Source organism: Bradysia coprophila, unplaced genomic scaffold (assembly GCF_014529535.1).
Source record: "Bradysia coprophila strain Holo2 unplaced genomic scaffold, BU_Bcop_v1 contig_350, whole genome shotgun sequence".
Lineage (NCBI taxonomy): Eukaryota > Metazoa > Arthropoda > Insecta > Diptera > Sciaridae > Bradysia > Bradysia coprophila.
The window spans coordinates 10,849,869-10,868,176 of NW_023503608.1; the positions used below are offsets into that span (position 1 = coordinate 10,849,869).

General features: G+C 38.2%; 2 protein-coding genes across 3 annotated transcripts; one reads left to right on the forward strand and one right to left on the reverse strand.

The window, feature by feature from the left end:
* Window positions 1-3,314: 3,314 nt before the first annotated feature.
* Window positions 3,315-6,643, reverse strand: LOC119080964 (BTB/POZ domain-containing protein KCTD3). Its single transcript, XM_037189604.1, has 9 exons — window positions 6,467-6,643; window positions 5,473-6,055; window positions 5,183-5,410; window positions 4,603-5,119; window positions 4,467-4,547; window positions 4,343-4,401; window positions 4,147-4,275; window positions 3,752-4,088; window positions 3,315-3,686 (listed from the first exon to the last, which is right to left on the reverse strand). Exons 1-9 carry the CDS (start codon window positions 6,520-6,522, stop codon window positions 3,505-3,507), a joined length of 2,172 nt encoding a protein of 723 aa, XP_037045499.1. The 5' UTR covers window positions 6,523-6,643; the 3' UTR covers window positions 3,315-3,504.
* A 4,501-nt stretch (window positions 6,644-11,144) lies between these two features.
* LOC119080960 lies at window positions 11,145-16,862 on the forward strand. 2 transcript variants are annotated; one of them, XM_037189593.1, is made up of 7 exons: window positions 11,145-11,346; window positions 11,989-12,097; window positions 12,166-15,239; window positions 15,311-15,440; window positions 15,503-15,993; window positions 16,060-16,482; window positions 16,543-16,862. In XM_037189593.1, exons 2-7 carry the CDS (start codon window positions 11,992-11,994, stop codon window positions 16,765-16,767), a joined length of 4,449 nt encoding a protein of 1,482 aa, XP_037045488.1. In that variant the 5' UTR covers window positions 11,145-11,346; window positions 11,989-11,991; the 3' UTR covers window positions 16,768-16,862. The 2 variants fall into 2 exon arrangements, with proteins under 2 accessions (XP_037045488.1, XP_037045487.1); XM_037189592.1 differs by lacking the exon at window positions 11,145-11,346 and adding an exon at window positions 11,433-11,516.
* The last annotated feature ends 1,446 nt before the right edge of the window (window positions 16,863-18,308 follow it).

The following is an 18,308-nucleotide window of genomic DNA, read 5'->3' on the forward strand; positions in this document are numbered from 1 at the left end:
TTGAGTAAATCACAACCTTTTTTCAAAATTCTTTTTTTCCCCGATTGGTATCGACAAAAGTAAGGTCAAGTTCGAGAAGGCATGGTAGGGTCGGCCCCTCCAGAGCTAGGGCCCTATAGGTGTTTTTCAGTCTTTCGACGATATCTACCGAAATACGCACGCAAAAACTGCTTGTGATATATCAAATGAAAGGTATTGACGAGTAGAACAAAGTTGCTGAACATTGTTTTTGGGTAAGATGCAACGTGGGCTTGTTGGGAGGGCTCAAAGGTCGTTACTCGGCCCTAAGTGTTTTTTGCACATAAATCGAGTAAATCTCATCCGATTTTGCTAGTTTTAGTTTTTTATGGAAGGTAATTGAATACCGAAAAGAACGTGACGAAAAAAGTTTCAAATTAGGGCCCTTGGACTAAGGCCGCTACTCGGCCCTAAGTGTTTTTTGCACATAAATCGAGTAAATCTCATCCGATTTGGCTAGTTTTTGTTTCATTTGAGAGATAATTGAATGCCGAATAGAATGATGGCGAAAAATGTTTCAAATTTGGGCCCTTGCACTAAGGCCGCTACTCGGCCCTAAGTGCTTTTTGCACATAAATCGAGTAAATCTCAACCAATTTTGCTAGTTTTTGTTTCATTTGAGAGGTAATTGAATACCCAATGGAAAGTTGGCAAAAAATTTTGGGTTTCTAAAATAATGTCGTAAATTGTTGGTTTTATTTGAAATGTACTTCGTACGGGCTTTCGTAATTGCGCTATGCGCAATTTTAAAAATGAACAGTTTCAGTAAATTTGACAATGCCCAACTTGACTTGCATTTTGGTAACAGACGCATTAGAGGGTTGTAGACGTATTAGGGTTCCGGGCGTGTTAGGGCTACGGACGTATTGTGGTTGCGGACGAAATAGGATTACGGGTTGTACGGGGCTAAGTCGCAGCAAACGCTCCGACTGTTCTGATGCCTTGTTTTCTATTACCCTGCTAGGTGCTTTGGATGCTTCAAAAACAGAAAGCTTCAAAATCCTGATCGATGTTAAACTTTACGGATTTTTTCCGGATAACTGTGACGAAGATGACGAACTTTGTGAAATTCTGAAAATTGCTATCGGCGATACCATTGAAACTGAAGAAAATTCTAATTGTAAGTGTCACATAGTTGGCACAGTGGCAGTGAAAATTCAAAAGGCGTCGCTAGCAAATAACACACACTTCCCATTTTAATTTTTGAAGTCACATTTGCCAATGACTATATGCATTCAGTATTCTATTGAATTCGGTGTGTTTGACGGGGCTGTATCATAGATATTGAAGTAGTCGGGCATGTATGACATGAAATAGGACATTCGATATTTTTAACGTTACGCTTTGACAACGGACCATCGGAGGATCATGTGAATATGTGTTATGGTATGCAGTGCAGTGTGCTTGTGGGCCTGTAGTTCGAAAAGTGTAATTATCCAAAGTTAAACAATTTCTTCTTTAGTCTGAACACATAGATAAAACCAGATAAAACCAGGGATGGTGTTTCTCTAACAGAACTGTCCATCTTCCCTTTTCCTGGAAAAGTTTTTCATCTTTTTTTCTTTACGAAGAGATCATTTTGATAATCTCACTGTCGAGGAAATTTTCGAATTGTTGGTGCTGGTTGGAAAGCTCCAACTCTCATGAGTGGTTCCAATGCTTTTCATTTTCAAGTTAGCAGTTCTGCAAAACAAAAAAATCCCAGCAAGACAGTATACGGTACTTTGTTGTCTTGTGACCAGAAAATATGAAAAACCGGTTTTGAGAAAGACAGTAATGACACATTTTCTGGGCGCAAGACAACAAAAGCTGACCGTTTAAAATAATTAGAGGCTTTTGTTTACTGAAATTATGCTCATGAAACGGCAATTCTGGACCTTGCATGATTTCTATTTTTTATTGAAAAGAAAGAAACAAATAAACGAATAAAATGCGTCAATCAATTAAAATTCAATCAAATTGCGATATAAACTTTAAACCGCTTTTATTGTTTACGATTATTGTGGTTCTTGTTATTCATTATTGTAAAATAGTAAATCTTAGAATATGTTATCTCTTTCAGTTAAGCGTTCATTCGACCCGGTAATGGTCAACCCTTTGCGAATGGAACGTTTGTCGTAAATATTTGTAGGACAACATGTTGTAGAGCATAAATGAAAACTGAATAATAATTACAAAGAGATTCTTTTTCCTTACCAACGTAGATCGTTGAAGTCGCTAAGATCACATGATATACATGAATCAGTATCCGTTTGATGATAGCTGTTTTGTCACTATCGGAACCGGTAGTTGGTGAGGGTTAATCTTGATTTCGTGCTTCTCACAATTCCATAAAAGTGGGAAAGAAAATACTGAATACTAAATACTGAAAGTGTCTTTGTTCTATCTCAGTTCTCGTCCATTTGTCAGTCAGTTATAACGAGCCATCAACAAAGGTTCCAATTCGAGGATTGATTTATATTTTCATTTGTAAATCTTAATTTTTCTGCAGATGAATTCGAAAATAGTTAATTGTTTGATTGTGGTCATTCTTTGTGTAATGATTATTGGTGATCATTGTTGTGAAGGCCAGCATCACTTGGATGATGACGGCCGCGGCGATGATTGGGACGGTTGGATCCAACAAAGAACGACAACACCCTCGTTTTGGGAAAGGAAGTTTAAGCTCTGGCCGTCATTTTAGTTCGTAAGATTGCGCAGTACATTTTGGAAAAAAATGGTGTTTTACATTTTTTTCAATTTTGCGTTAATCAGTTGCGAAATAAATTGTCAAATTATTTACCAAAATTGTAACGTATTCAATATTGATATACACAGTGTCATTTCTACAAAATTCGATCGCATACCAGACACTACGACTCTAGCTTTAGAAGAGATTAGTATAACACTACAAGCCAAATACACCAAATGTCATAGGATTTTCAAATTCGAAATATTTTCAAAAAAATTCTCTATGAGATGTTCTTGGAGTTTTTCAAGACTTAGTCAGCACGTGTCCGAATTTTAACGGTAGCGGCAAGGAATTAAATGCTGCGAAAAAAATTCATTACACGAGGTAACAATTTTGTGATGAAAGCGAATTCACAAGTGTGTTTTTGAGCAACAAGCTACGGTAACTGTCTTTTCGACAAGCTTAGAGTTTGTATATCCGAGCCGAAGGCGATGTAAGCAACTACACTAGTCGACGAAACAGTTACCGAAGCAAGTTGCTCAAAAACACGCGAGTGCACAAAGCTGTTTCCAAATGAATATATTGCATCTGAAATAACCCGGAGCCGCATAGAAAAAGTTGGAGTTTTGCTCTCTCAATATAATTTTATTATTCTGCTTGCAGTTTTAAGGAATTCAAAATTTTATAGTTCATTGGTACATGTAGACATTCAGAAAAGGACTTCATCAAAAAACTCCAACCTTACACTTATTCAACTTCATAATTCATTCAAACGGCAACGATAACACAAAAATTCAATTTCTAACCGCAGTCGTTCACTCGGTGTTCTGCACTTGATTTAAAAACGCCACATTAGATGCTTTCAATCGAGTAATGGTCGAAACAGAAGAACAAGGTGTCATACACGGTGTGGAGCACAGGCTATTCGTCAAATCGCATTGATCCAATAATCTCAACAGCTCCTTAGCAGTCGGGCCACCGTGAACAATTTCTTGAACTAAACGGAAAGTATCGTTTCAGTTGTCTGACGCACCACCTCTTGCCGTTCACACAAATACTTACTCGGCTTATTCTCCGCTATCAATTCCAATGCGGTCGTTAAATCCCACATTTGAATTTGCCCATTCGAATGGCCAGTCAATATGAATCGTCTCGGCCGGGAGCCCATTCTCGACGATCCTTCACATTCGTGCACACAGAATGATGTGATGGTCGTGCCATCCACAGACTTGATTATACATATCCGTTCGCCGTTTGAGGCTAGGCGAACGTATATCTGATCTGTAACCACAACGACCTTTTGCAGGAAGACTTGTTCATCGTCCTGTTCTCCGAAAGGTCCAAAATCATTTCCAACTGGGTAACTGAAGTTGATATCAGTCGCTTCTAATGACACGATCTAATTTCGGGTAAATTTAGTTTCAATGTTCTGGTGGACAAGATAAAAATTTTCTTACCTTGAACGATGCCTCTGGTGTACTGCCTGGTTGTGTACTTATCATTCCACGGAATCGAGTTACACGCCATGTTCGGACGTGATTATATTCACTGCAAACGGAAATCAAATATTTTTCCGAAAGAGTCACCTGTAGTGGATGAGAAGAAAAAATTGAGTAAAACTGGAACTCCCTTCCACATTGGCAGTTGCTTTACCTTGGTCACAGGACTTTGATGTACGCTGAATGTTTGAAATAGTTGAGGTCCATGACCGACTAAAATCAGAAAAAACTTTTTAGATAAAAAGAGTTACTTCTTCCTCATATCAAATGTTCTTTACCTGTCTCGGGATGCTGAACAATAACTCGAACTAATCCTTGGCGTGTACCGTATGCAATTTCAATCCAATTTCCACACAGACCTAAAAGACAGTACAACTTGTAAATCGTGAATAAGGTGAGATTCGTTGAACATACTCGTCGTCTTTGGTGTTAAGTAAACAGAAATTGCCGTAATATGATCATTCGAAGGATCCTTATACAACTCTGTCACCAGAAGGTCATTATCCTTCATCCGTAGTGGAAACTTTTGCATGTCAATGTAATAGATCGACCCATTATTGCAACCTAACAATAGAAACGATCCAGCCGTGTCGAAAGACAAAATTGGCACTAAGTCTTGAATTTGCCAGTGTTGAGTCATTGCATGCCAAACACCGATTTTACCAGACGACGATAAAGCAACGAGTTGACTACCAATGAAAAATAAATATTCTACACGGACGTGTAAATCGAACACTCCAACGTCCGTTTTGGATCCGTCGTCTGTCAAGCGCCAAAGTCGAATTTGATTTCCATACGAAATTGCAATCATGCGGCTACTCAACGCTTGTTCGCCTGAGCTTGAAAAATTGACTTTAGCGTTGATGGCCAATCTTGATATTTCTTGTTCAACATAAGGTGACGTGAACATCAACTGCCAACCAGAAGAGTCCTTCAATCAATAGAATGCGACAAAATCATTTATTTACCAACGAATTTACTGATTTAAAATTACCTTCAGTCGATAGCAAGTGACGAAGTGGGGATATGCAACTGATATTACATTGTGATGAGCTTTGATAATTTGTACTCGCAGCGGATCTGACCAACCACTCGCAGTATTGTTGTAACTAAACAGGCCAGCATCACTACGTATGTTGTTCAGGTCAGCTGAAGAGTTACGAGAATGTCGCAGATCAAGTGAAGCGGTACGGGAATGTCCAACACCGGCTGCCTGCCAACCCTTTGCGAAAAAAATAAATTTAGTGAAAAGATTGTTGGACATTATTCGTTCATTTTCACTACCTGCGCGGTTCTCGACGAACCGTTTCCACTGTATGACAGACGATCCCATGATGAATTTCGGGAATGTCGTGTTGTGGGTGCTCCAGCAGTCGGAGCAGCTGAACTCAATTCGGGCACCCGAACCATGGATCCAGGCTTAGCGTGTTGTTGATTGACATTACTCATCGAGCATGTGGAGAATTGAGATGATGTGCTAGATGTGCTGGACCTTGGCTCCGATTCAGATCCGTTTAAATTTGCATTCGAGCTTGCTTCGTGTATCGGAATATTTGGCGGCAATAAGCAACCGTAAAACAATACATCTCCGCAAGACGAATGACCCAAATCTTCGCATAAAATCAGTCGTTTAATCAGTGGCGAAATGTTGTAATATTCGGCCTCGTGCCGTAAGACCCGAATGTCGATTTGTTTTAGATCAATGTCACGAGTCCGTAAATAATTTAAAATAACACTAAACAAATGTGGATCTCGGTCGATGAATATTGCACCAGTGTCGTCTCGCAAACTGGAAATACGGCCACTCAACAATGCTGTAAAGAATGTATCTGGAATCCATGTCAGTGTTTGTCGTGATGTTGAGAATCTGAAATTAACACGAAAAGAGTCAGTTAAGTTGCACCAGGTCAGGTAGTCAAATTGAATTCAGAGGAATCAATTTAATGCAATGTCCAATGCTGACTCTAAAGATGTGCCAACTTGGCATTTGTAAAATAGCACAAAATAAGGCCCACTACCACCAAGCACTACACGGAGAAAGTATTACCATCACTATTGCATTGGCACCAATAACAAGCGATCTTATCACAAGTTTTTCAACAAATTTTTTCGAATTCTCATCTAAACACTCTGACTGCCAACTAACAGGCTACTCCATCAACTAACAAACTATTATATTTAGAGGATAAACTTATAAAAAACACAAAAACAATTGTCTTAAAAGGATCCACTGATAAAGATCATGATACGTAGCGAGCCATACAATCGTTCTACTTACTTTGTCCCACCCACATTCAAATTTACAATATCGCCAGCGTAATTATTATGAGACATGCTCGAACTTATTACGTTCAGAACAAAATTATAAAAATCATTTCAATTTATTTTAATGAAACAATTTTCTTGTCGACAATTTTTTTTGCGTAAATACATTCACTTTGTATTGTTGTTGTACTGTACGTGTGTGTGACGTTTTGTTTTGACATATCGGACATTCTTTTGAGTGAAGTTTTTGTGGGTAAAGTAGATACTTTGCAAATATGCGACAGTTTCAGAAAACCTACCCTATTTTTACCCTATTGAAGTGTCATCGAAAACCAAGGGGCGTACAGCAATAGGTTTGTTCCAAGGCCATGACAGAATTTTCAAATTACTGTCTAGTTTCATTCATAGAGGCATAACCTTATCAATATTTATATGAAAACCAATCTCTATTATCTCTATGTATGAAATCGTGTTCGTCCGGCCAATGAAAATTCGTGTTTGGATTCCAAACTTTGGAACAAACCTATTGTTTTTCGTGAAGTGACAACTGTGAAAGTTCACTATTCGTCTCTATTTCTATCCTAGAGCGCCTCGTTCAGAAGCTCTTCGTTAAGTTTCACTGGTGAGGATTTTGACACTTCTTTCATATAAAATAAATATGTCAAAATCTTCACTTTGGGTAACAAATTTTTAGTTCCTGAACGAATTCCTATACATCATCTTCAGAATGCGATACTTTCAGACGTAACCTCACTTAAGTTTCGTTAAATGTTTCATTCTTTTATTTGTATGAGATTTTTTTAAAACTTGGATGGCATTTCTTGATGTGGATGGCATTTCAAACGGCCTTGAAGACGATATATACCCATACGTCCGATATGTGGCAGTCTTTTTAAAACTGCAAACAATCGCTAGTGATTATTGACGAAAAAATTAAATAAATAAATAAATTGCTGTACGATTCGCTCGAGGTAGTCGATGAATTCATGTACCTTGGAGCGCTGATTCTTTCGGATGGCGATAATACACCTGAAATTACGGTCTAATCAAGCATTTACGCTCAAAGTTGATATCGAAAAAAACGAAGTGCCAGGTTTACAAAACGTTCATTCGTCCAGTTCTCATCTATGGATGCGAATCTTGGACGGTGAAGAGAGCGATGCGATTCGGAGCGAAGCGTGAAGGCGAAAGGTGGTGGCGACTATACAACTTTGAAATGTGATTTTGACGAGCCGGATATAGTGGTGAAAGTCCAACGGAAGAGGAATAGGACGCCCTAAAATGTGATGGATAGATGGCGTCGAATCGGATCTTCGGGCGCTGGGAATGAGAGGTTGGCAAAGTGCAACAAATGACCGGACACGCTGGAACCGGATTCTCAACCAGGCCAAGGCCCACAATTAAAGTAAGTAAGAAATGACCATACATTTGCTTATCCTGCACATAATTACAGGGTGAAATTAGTTGAAAACATTGTTAAACTCATGGCACAATAAAGAAAATAGGGAGTGGTGGTATGGTATGGTGATATAGGCGCCTCTCTTCTCTTCAGTGTATGTTTTCTATACGAAAATTTTCGTTATCCCCTGAAACGCTTTCTCTCATAGGTGTCTTTTAATCAGTTCTTTCAGAACCTAGGCAAAACGCGTATTTTTACTCATATGACTTTATTACACTTAACGAAATCTTAAGGTCGATTACTTGCTATTTTTGAGTGGAGTTTTCTTTCTGGCAGCAGCCATACTTACGGCCTCTATTGTAAAAAAAACCAGTTTGATCTTTACATAAATTTTATAGCTTCTATCTTCCCATCGCATCGTCCAGAATAGTTCGACCGGCGGGTATGTTAAAATAGATTTTCGCCGTAATACCATGAACTCCATTCATATTAATTGTAGACTGGTAGTAGTAATTTCCTACAGGAAGAAACTGGCCGCCGAAGATTTGAGCATTCATTGGCAAATTTTCTACTGAAAAATTACCGCTCAACGGACATTTCATGTTAAAATTGGCATATCCATCAATGTACTTCAAAAAAACATCCATAAGTATGGACTTGTCGGTACCATCCATAAATTTACACCAATCACTTTTAACGTTGATAGCAAATTGCCGATATCCTCCAGTAAAGTGGTAATACAAAGACGAATGAACTTTGATCGTCTCGAAGGGGACCACTGTAAAGCAATTTATTGTCACCAATTTGGCAGTGCGATTGTGAAATTTTGACGAGCAGATCGTATTCTTGCATAAGTTCTTGTTAAATTCACATTCGATGTGATCGATGTACATGTGATCCTGTGAACAATGTTGCGAATATATACGTAAATGGATCATTATTTCAAGTCGAATACCATCAGATTGTTTGATAGACCGTGTATTGTCATTGAAGACAATGCAACGCATAGTAATATCAAACGAGACATTTCTTCAAGATGATCCTTTGGGAATATATTTTCTATTATCTGAGCGTTGGGTTGGGTATGTTTCACTGTGAACTTTTTGACACGAATGCAACACCTCGCCGATAAAATTTATATTTTAAATTGTTTCGTAATGCACTAGCTCGTTATTTCCCACTCACACACATCGGGAATTCAGATCTTAGATTTTTATCAAATTTTTTATGAGTAATTTTGATTTTTTTATTTAAAATTTACACCAAGAAATGTTTAATTTTGGTGAAAAGGTTAAAGTTATTTTAGTGAAAAATGAATTTGTAAAAAACCACTTGCGTTCATTGTTCGTTGATTTGGAGCGTTAGATAAGGATAGCCTAGTCAGGCCATCGGAGCCATCAAAACCACTTTCACATAGAACTTTCACAAATTGAGTGGACAGCGCTAGCGCATTTGTTTTTTCAACATCAGATATCAGAACTTGGCCATATATAAAATTTATATTTTAAATTGTTTCATAATGCGTTAGCTCGTTATTTCAACCTCACATATCGTTAATTCAGATCAAAGAGTTTTATCAAATGTTTGATGTGTAATTTTGAAACTTTTTGAATCAAAACGAGTATATTATAACCTATAATACTACTGACTTGTTTGGCGGTTTGCCGTATGTAAAAAGCTGATATGGACAACGATGACTTTCAACTTTCAGAAACTTGGTTTGACGTGGGTCCAGACTTTGAGGTGCATTTAGTGTATATCGCTGTACATATGTATTAAAAGCTTAGTAAACTCACCTCCAAGTCAGGATCCGTATTTTCTCTGATCAGATGTGGGTTTGCATTACCTTCAGTGTCTATATACTTTGGGTTGCACAGCAGTACAGACATTCATGGTCAAAACTGCTAGTAGGCTAGTTTAACGTTCAATCTGTAACACGTATGATGTGGTTGATGTAACCGTCGAAGCTCAAAAGGTCAAACAGTTTTTGACATAGGTTTGCGCTTACATGGGAAATTATCGCGATTTATATAAGCCAGAGAACCATTATTTCATTTAAGCAATGTTTAAATCAAAAATACAACACTTTAAGGGTTTTATTTCATACACGGGAGCACACCACTTCACCACATCATCACGGTGATGAGAATCATAACACGGGCTAATTTTTGTATGAGATCCGCTACAGATGTCGCTTTTTGTCACTAAATTGTCTGGAAAGCAAAGATCATTTGCTATCAAAATGTATTTTCGGCTTTATCGATGTTTACAGAGCAAAAATAAATTCTAAATTAGTTACACTATTCCACACAAAGTAACACTGGATGCAGTAACTGATCAGGTAACAATTTAATTAGAGTCGACAAAAACTAAATTCGTTCATACATTGCGAAAGTAAAATGATCCTTACGTTTAATATTTTCCTCTCATTCATAATGCCTCTATACCAATCGTCAACTGTGGTGCGTCCCCGCGTCTCTGTGCCTTGTTAGAGACAACGTTTTGTCGTCAAACAATTGGCACTGGAGATGCACTGTAGAGGTCGCTTTGTTGTCACTAAATTGTATGGAACGCAAAGATCTGCCAAAACGTATGGAGGATTTCGGTTTTATCTAGTTTATTCAATTCCTTTTCCAATCGAAATAAATTTTAATCATTTGCACTATAATTACACACAAAATAACTTACTAGGCAACAATTTAATTAGAGCTGATAAAAGATAAATTTGTTCATACATTTTGACCATTTTGACAGTTTATGATCTTTGCTTTTCACATTTTCTTTTGTTGTTCCGTAAGTCATTTTTCTGTCGGAAGGTGTCGCCCAATTCTACCTCAAGAGCCAATTTAGATTGTGGAAATTTTAACTCTTCACTACCGCAAAAGGAAGTAGTGCTCAAATCCACAATCCATTGAGGAACTATAGATCAAGTCCGAGTAACTGTAAGCCCCAACAGTGACAGCTACATCCATATATACCTCTCAACTCTCTGAAGAAGTTGTAATCTTTGAGCTGCCGTTAAAAAAATAAAATTTAATAGATTACCAATGCATAAAATGATAAATTATAATTGTTGCTTGTATGGCGTAAGTGTTTCAGCTCATTATTTTACAAGAAAACAATGAGAACCATTCAAACATTTATTTCTATTTTCAAACTTGAACAAAGTGCCTCCTCATTTTCACTGCACATATGTACTTTCAGGTTTGGGTTATCTGTGACAGTCACCGATTAGGTTACCCTATTTCTATTTACCGACAATTTTGACAGCTTCATTTGCTGTCTCATTCTAAGGTAGTGGAATCTTGTATTCTGTGTGGCAAACTACTGCGCGACTGATAACAATATTTCAGTTAGAAAAGAGATTAGTTTAAATTCAAAATTTTATTTTGTGTACTAGTGAATATTCTATCAATTTCTTTTGTGGGATCGCGCAGAAACATCTAGTCAATTATAGTTCTAATTTTACGATTATATATCGGAACGTAAAGAGTGTAAGTTGAGGTTATGAAAACATGTTTTGGTTAAAAGCCGATAACAAGTTTTGAAAAACCATAAAAAACTTGATTTGTTATGAAGGAGTTCATTGAATTTAATGCGAATCCAAAACGACACCTGTTTCTATTGCAATTTGTTAAGTTCGCGTAAGAATTTTTCGAAACAGGTATACACGCTGAATGTGTGCAATGTATTTACATCGATAGTGAATGAATGTGGTATTGACGCCGTTTCGGGATGTTTGAACAGTAAATTAACAAGAGTATAGAAAGTGAAGACGTGTCGAAAATTCAAGTTATCAATTGTTCAAGTAATTTTTTTGGTAACAAAACTAGGAAAAGGATGCTCGAAATTGGCTGCATTGTAAACAAAAATTCGGACGCGTTTCCTGAGTCCATTTTTTTTTAAACGTAGCCGAGACAACTAAATCTATTTTTGTAACACATGTACGCGCGTCGCACAATTTGGTTCAATTTTTTTTAGATCATACAATTTTGGATATAATAACAAACTGCTCGGTGGCAAAGACCCCATAGTGTTGATGTTTACAAATATCGGTTTACAGACAAGCATTTAATGTAAAAATTGATTCAAAAACATTGAGTCCATCTAACGTCATGTTCATTTCTTCCGCACAGACTATGGTACAAGAATCGGAGTCGAGATTTTCCAGCGACCAGCAAACAATTCTTCAAACCTTGGATCCAATTCACCGTTCTCTTCTGTTAAATAACTCGGAGTTTGAAAGTGAGTTTACCGGCCTTACGTAAATATGGTTGCAATCAACCCTAAACCAAACCATCAATTACTTTTAGGCATAAACTCCAACACCATCAATAAGTTCAATCAATTTCCAACTTCAACTGGTGAAGTCTTACAACAACAACAACAATTACTACATCTACAACAACAACAAACACAGCAAGAAAAACAACATCCAAATAATTCAATTGAAAATAAACATTTTTACGATACCAGCTATTTAGGAAAACCAGATGCGACATGTGTTAGTGATAGTAATTGCGTAACGTTGTTTCACGAAGAATTCAATATGCCTGATGAATTGGAATGTTCGGCGCCGTCAAACGATAAACAACCGACTGTAAATGAACGACAACCAAGGAAACACATTCGGATTCGAATTGTAACTAACATACGGCGACCTTGTGGATACAGCGCAATAGAAGAAGTGCCATCGGAACGCACATCCGTAAGCTACAGCCCTAAGCAAAGATGGTCGTCGGAGAGTCAAACTGATAGTTCTAGCTATGAGCATGTTGACACCGACTCCGAAATCGAAGTGTCTAGCGGTGGAGCTGAAGAACATACAGAAAATTCTGGCGGCAACACAAATACAGACGAGTTTAGTGATTACACCGATTCTAACAACTACGGATCGTCTAGTAACGACGAGACAAGTTCAACCTCTTCACATTCCGCTTCTACAGCGCCAATGATTCAAATAACGCAGCAGATAACTGAACAACGGACTGTCGTCTCAATGGTTCATGTAAATAAGCAAAAAGTCAAAAGTTTCCAAAAATCAAGAGAAGATAGGTCGACGGTGATGTCAATTGGAAGGCCGAAATGGATAAACAAACAGAAAATCATCGACGACAATGTGTGCAACGAAATATTAGACGAAACTATCAATTCGAATGTAATGGAAGGAGAGACGCAGAAAAATTTGCTTGAAACAGCTCCTGTTACAGACACTATTATCTATGGAAAACTGGAAGGAAAACCAAAACCTTACCATCCGAACTGTGGAAAACTTTTGAAAAGGCGATTGGCTCGCCAGCGCAGTGATGATGTTCATTTTCCAACATACCAGAAAACCCAAAGTGTATCTGACGTTCCTAGTACGTTCCAACCGATTCGTAACGTACCTCCAGCAAAACCACCACGAACATTTGCATCATCTTCGTCTAAGGCCAGCTCGGACAGTATCGGTGCAAACACTGCCACCACACTGCCTATTGGAGACCATAAATCATTGCCATCTCAGCATTCGTCACAAATGTCGCCCGGTGGAGGCTGGGCATTCGACAAAACGCTGAGGTCAACAACCAAGCCAACCTGCCCTACGTTGGACGATATCAATGACTTTGAACATCCGAAAAAAATTGGCTGGGTACCATCGATAGCGAAGTGTGACGAGTTCTTACAAGTTCTGCATATGTTGAACGATGATCGTACAATGACATCCAAAATTACGTCGTCTAATTTAACACCAGAGCCCCAATTTCAGATACCTTGCAAAGAAGATATCGATCAAGTCGACTCATATACGCCGCCAAAGCCTGCACCTAGACGATCGAAGCAAATGTCGATAGAACTAAACGACTCGATATGTAACAGCACACCAGTTAAACGTCCGAATCAGTTTTCGTCGCATAGCGTTCCAAATTCAACTCGCAATGAAATGGATTTTTGCAAGAACTGCAAATTACAGATAATGGAACCACCATCCAGTGCACGTAAATCGTTCGGCAAAGGGGCGATTAAACGAACGAAACAATTTTTTCAAGCTTCCAGAAATATCCTGGGAAAGTCTAGACCGAAGCCAACGAAGCCGTATGAAAATTGTACTGAAAACGAATTTTCTGCTGATCTCGATGACAATGTTGACGAGACTCCCAGAAAGTTGAGATTGAACACAACTGTCGATTTTAACACCAACGATACGGTTAGGTTTGAGAAGAAAATGGAAAAATCGTTGGATTTGACACCGAAACAATCAGAAAGTACCAATAATATCGACGGTCCGCGACGCATCTTAGATAAGCTCTTAACATCAGTAAAACGTACACCTCCAAAGAAACCGATTCGTCAGAGTCTAGCGCATAAAGACATCGCTCGATCACCATCTAACAACGAAGAGGAAAATTTCAACTTTGACCGCATTGTCGATTCACCGAAGCCAAAAGAACGAGAAAAAAGCTTCAGACTGTCACCAAGGAAACTTCTTTTCTCGGCTAATGAACGACCGATTAAAATGCAGCATAACAGCTATCGATCATACGAAGTGGACGAAGATGACCTCAAACAGTGTATGGTTGAGTATCTACGGAGTATGAACAAGCACATTGAACATAAACAAGGAGAATTGGAATGTGTCAGTGTTCCACGATGGCGGTCACGCGTCCGTAATTTTTCTACCAGCAGTGATGCGACCGATTATGTTCCGCAACATCAGCGTGTCGTTGAAATTGACTGTCATCCGGAGCCGATATACTCAGAAATTGTGGCGAAGCCGCCTACAACAGTCTTAAACCACATTATAGTGAATGGCAATCCGAAAGCAATTTATACTACGGTGAACAAGGCCAGAAATCGGAATGTTGTCACACCGATCACCGTGGATGTCGACGGAATTCACGCTGAGACTGAGGAAGCCGACTACTCAAGGTGGAATTCATTGGAAAAATTGCCCATCCACAATAACTTTGCCGATTCGGTTCTTAATATGCTCTCATTGATGAAAGGGCACAATTTACATAAAGATTCCCAGATACGAGACGTTGTCGATTTAAAGACTCAACAAAATGCTTCGGAAGTCACAGGTTCTTATGTAGTAGAACCAACTGTTGTTCCATTGACATCGGAACAGTTTCAGAAATCACCGTTAAAAGCGAATTATGAAGCGGTCGATGATGACATCTCCATGGAAACGTTTTTTACTGAGAGTTTATGTGAAGATGTGATCCGTGGCGATTCTGTGAACAAAAACATTGTCAAAGACATTGTTTCCGCATGTCAACATAAGGTGTCTGAAATTGCTTTGGCGGAATCAGAAACGGACGATGAAATCGATTTACATTGCATGACTGATGAGAAAATGGATTCGAAAGGAGATTCGGTTGAATATTGTAGCATCCTTGACGGGGTGAGTTGAAGATAAAAAAAAAGTTTTTCCACTGAAATCGACTTATTTCCATTCTCGTTTTTCTTCCTTAGAATGCTTCAAATAGTCCAGTGATCGTCAATGCCCCAACAAGCAACCGAAGAAGGCGCAGTTTACAATCTCCCTTGGTAGCAGCGCCATCCATGATTGAGATTCCTGATCAATTTATGCTTAAACTAACAAGTTAGTTGCATCTTCAACGACACCAGTATGATGAAAATCAATTTTTTTTCTCCCGTCAATAGGTCAAATTGTTGCTCAGCGTGAGATTCGTAATCAATTAAAACAGGCGATACACGTATGCCGTACGACCAAAGAATTCGAATGTTCACCGGAACTGATTGAGGCCGAACGTCTTATGTTGCTTTCGGCGAAAAAGGAAACGTACGCAAAGCTTGAATTGAACCGCATTGATTATGAAGAAAACGGATTGACTGCTAGCCCAGCCAAGTGTGTCGGAACCGTTACGTTGAAAAACATTGAATTCGACCTAAAGCCAGAAGAGATGCTAGAGCAAATCTTCCAATTGTCGTACATTTGCGTGTGTTCGTACCGAAATCAAGTGGTGGCTACGCATCCACAAGAACGGAATGGCAGTACGGTGAGGTTCGAGGATATATCACTAAAAATCGGAAGCTTGAACAGTTCGTTTGAGATAAAAATTGAGATATTTGTGCTGAGACTAACGAGACCGATGAGGAAATACAGTCATGAAAGCAAATATCATTTGAATAAGGTGAGTACGCCGCACTTTGTGGATAGTTTCATTGATTATGAGTCTTAAAATTTCTTAATTTTTTAGATACCTAAGAAGTCCTTGTTCTCCAATACGGTGAAATTGTTCACGAACGCAACGGCTTCGACCAGCAAAACCATCAATCAATCGGAAGAATCTCGATTCCGTCTGCGTGGAGTGTCAACCATATCCGCAAACTGTTTATCGTCCGAGAAATTCGAAATCGTTCGAAATGTTTCATGGCCGAGAACGCACGTTTACATAAGTTACAATACCAAAGCGTTAAATCTGAAAATCAACGACCAGTTTTCGAACATGACTGGAGCGTTAAGAACTGAATTTATCTGTGAAGTAGATCTGAGAGACACGGGGCTGGCCGGTCATCTATACATTGAAGAAGGGATTGCTACGAAGAGAGAAATGTGGTGTCGGCTAGTTGGTTGTACAATAGAATGCTGGAGCAACGACATCGATTGTCTTAATGGAAAGGTTCGTCAGAAATTTCGGTCACATTTTCCATTTATACTAAATTCCCATTTTTTCTCATAGGTTCCAATATTATCCATCGATATCGTAAAGAGCACCAACGAACTGTTCGAGTTGATTGACCACAAGGTGGAAGTAGACATCTTCCACAATGAAATAGCCGATCGGGCTGACAAGAATCGACTCAAACGCTACTGGCTGAGTGCAAATAATCAAAATGATCTCATTTTATGGTTGACTGATTTAAATAGAATTTTAAAATTTATCAGAGATTGGAACATTTATTAGGATAAGACTTTGGTCAGGTAGGTAGTTGCTGCTGTTGTTTTTTACGGTCTAAGAGAAAATTTATGAGAAATATATTTTTTACGTATTGATAAGAATCGATGTCTTTTCGAACTTAAAACTGCTGCATGCTCATTGGCATTGTATTCTGAACCAGAGATGGGAAATTATCGGTAATTTATTTATTGTCGGTAATATTACGGTAATATTACGTAACATTGGGTAATATTACGTAACATTGGGTAATATTACCGAAATCTTAAATTACCAATATTACCGATGTTTCGGTAATATTACGTAATTTACCAATACAAAATTGTAACAATTCGATATTTTACTATCAGACTCATACGAAAGTTGAATATTATTCAGCAATATGTCCTTTGCGAAAATTATCCTTTACACGGTGGACTATTTTCTGTTCATGTTTCGTGAATTTTACGTGAAACTCAACTTTCGCATGTGTCACACGGTAAACCAGTACCTTCGATACTGCTACATAATTGATTGCTTATGAAACAACTTTGTGATACTCGGAAACTCACTCGTGTGTTTTTGAGCAACTTGTTTGATTGACTCTACATTTGTCAAAAAGACAGTAACCGGAGCTTGTTGCTGGAAAACACCTTTATCACATAAAAGAATTACTTTCTCAGCATGGAATGTAAACTACTATTACATGCGTCACTTTGAGCTTTCCTCAGTATAGTATAGTTTTACTGAACAAGACAATAGGTAAAAATGAATGAATTACATTAGCAGCATGGAGACTACTATTACATGCTTCACTTTGAGCTTTGTTGAGTAAAGTATAGTTTGACTGAACAAGAATGTGGAATCTTACTTCTTGCGTAGATGTTTCCAAATGTTTGTTTCGACTATTCAGATAACCAAACTCGTATTCGGCTAGTTGAAGAAGGGGTACACGAGTCGAAAGACTTGGAAGCACTTGTGTTACGTTATCACGCTAGATTGTATGTCGCTACCACAATATTCAACGATGGCAGTGCCGGAAACTCGGTCTTTTAGGATACGAAATTTGAAATGAAATTTCATTTGCTAACAAATTTCAGTTTTCGATTTAAGCCCGTGTTCTTATGAAGTGACAGAAGACCGAGTTGCCGACGGCGTCATTCAATGACAACTCTGAGAGAAATCGTAAAAATCCACGCTCTTTTAATTATCAATTTCGGTTGAAGCTCATTCAAATGTGTATACTACTCGACTGTTTTTGAACAAGTTGTTTAACTAGGCTGAACTAGGCCTAACTAAAACAAAATTATACGATAAAATACACTTGAATTTGCTAAAAACGAGTAATTTTTGTTGAAAATGATTAAAATTTACAATATGTTAACTGATTTTTGGTAATATTACGTAACTTACGTAATATTACCGAGGCTTTAAATTACCAATATTACCGAGCTTCGGGTAATATTACGTAATTTTACGGTAATTACACGGTAATATTACGGGCCCATCTCTGTTCTGAACTATAAGCTGGACAAAATTTCTCCATGAAACGAAGCAGATGGCTGCAATGT

Coding starts and splice junctions, on each gene's coding strand:
- LOC119080964 (XM_037189604.1), bottom strand. CDS start 6,522: ATGTCTCATAATAATTACGCTGGCGATATTGTAAATTTGAATGTGGGT. Junction 5,411..5,472: donor GTTCGTCGAGAACCGCGCAG/GTAGTGAAAATG, acceptor TTTTTCGCAAAG/GGTTGGCAGGCAGCCGGTGT. Junction 4,402..4,466: donor TGTTCAGCATCCCGAGACAG/GTAAAGAACATT, acceptor TTCTGATTTTAG/TCGGTCATGGACCTCAACTA.
- LOC119080960 (XM_037189592.1), top strand. CDS start 11,448: ATGCGAATCCAAAACGACACCTGTTTCTATTGCAATTTGTTAAGTTCG. Junction 15,240..15,310: donor ATTGTAGCATCCTTGACGGG/GTGAGTTGAAGA, acceptor TTTCTTCCTTAG/AATGCTTCAAATAGTCCAGT. Junction 15,994..16,059: donor GCAAATATCATTTGAATAAG/GTGAGTACGCCG, acceptor TTAATTTTTTAG/ATACCTAAGAAGTCCTTGTT.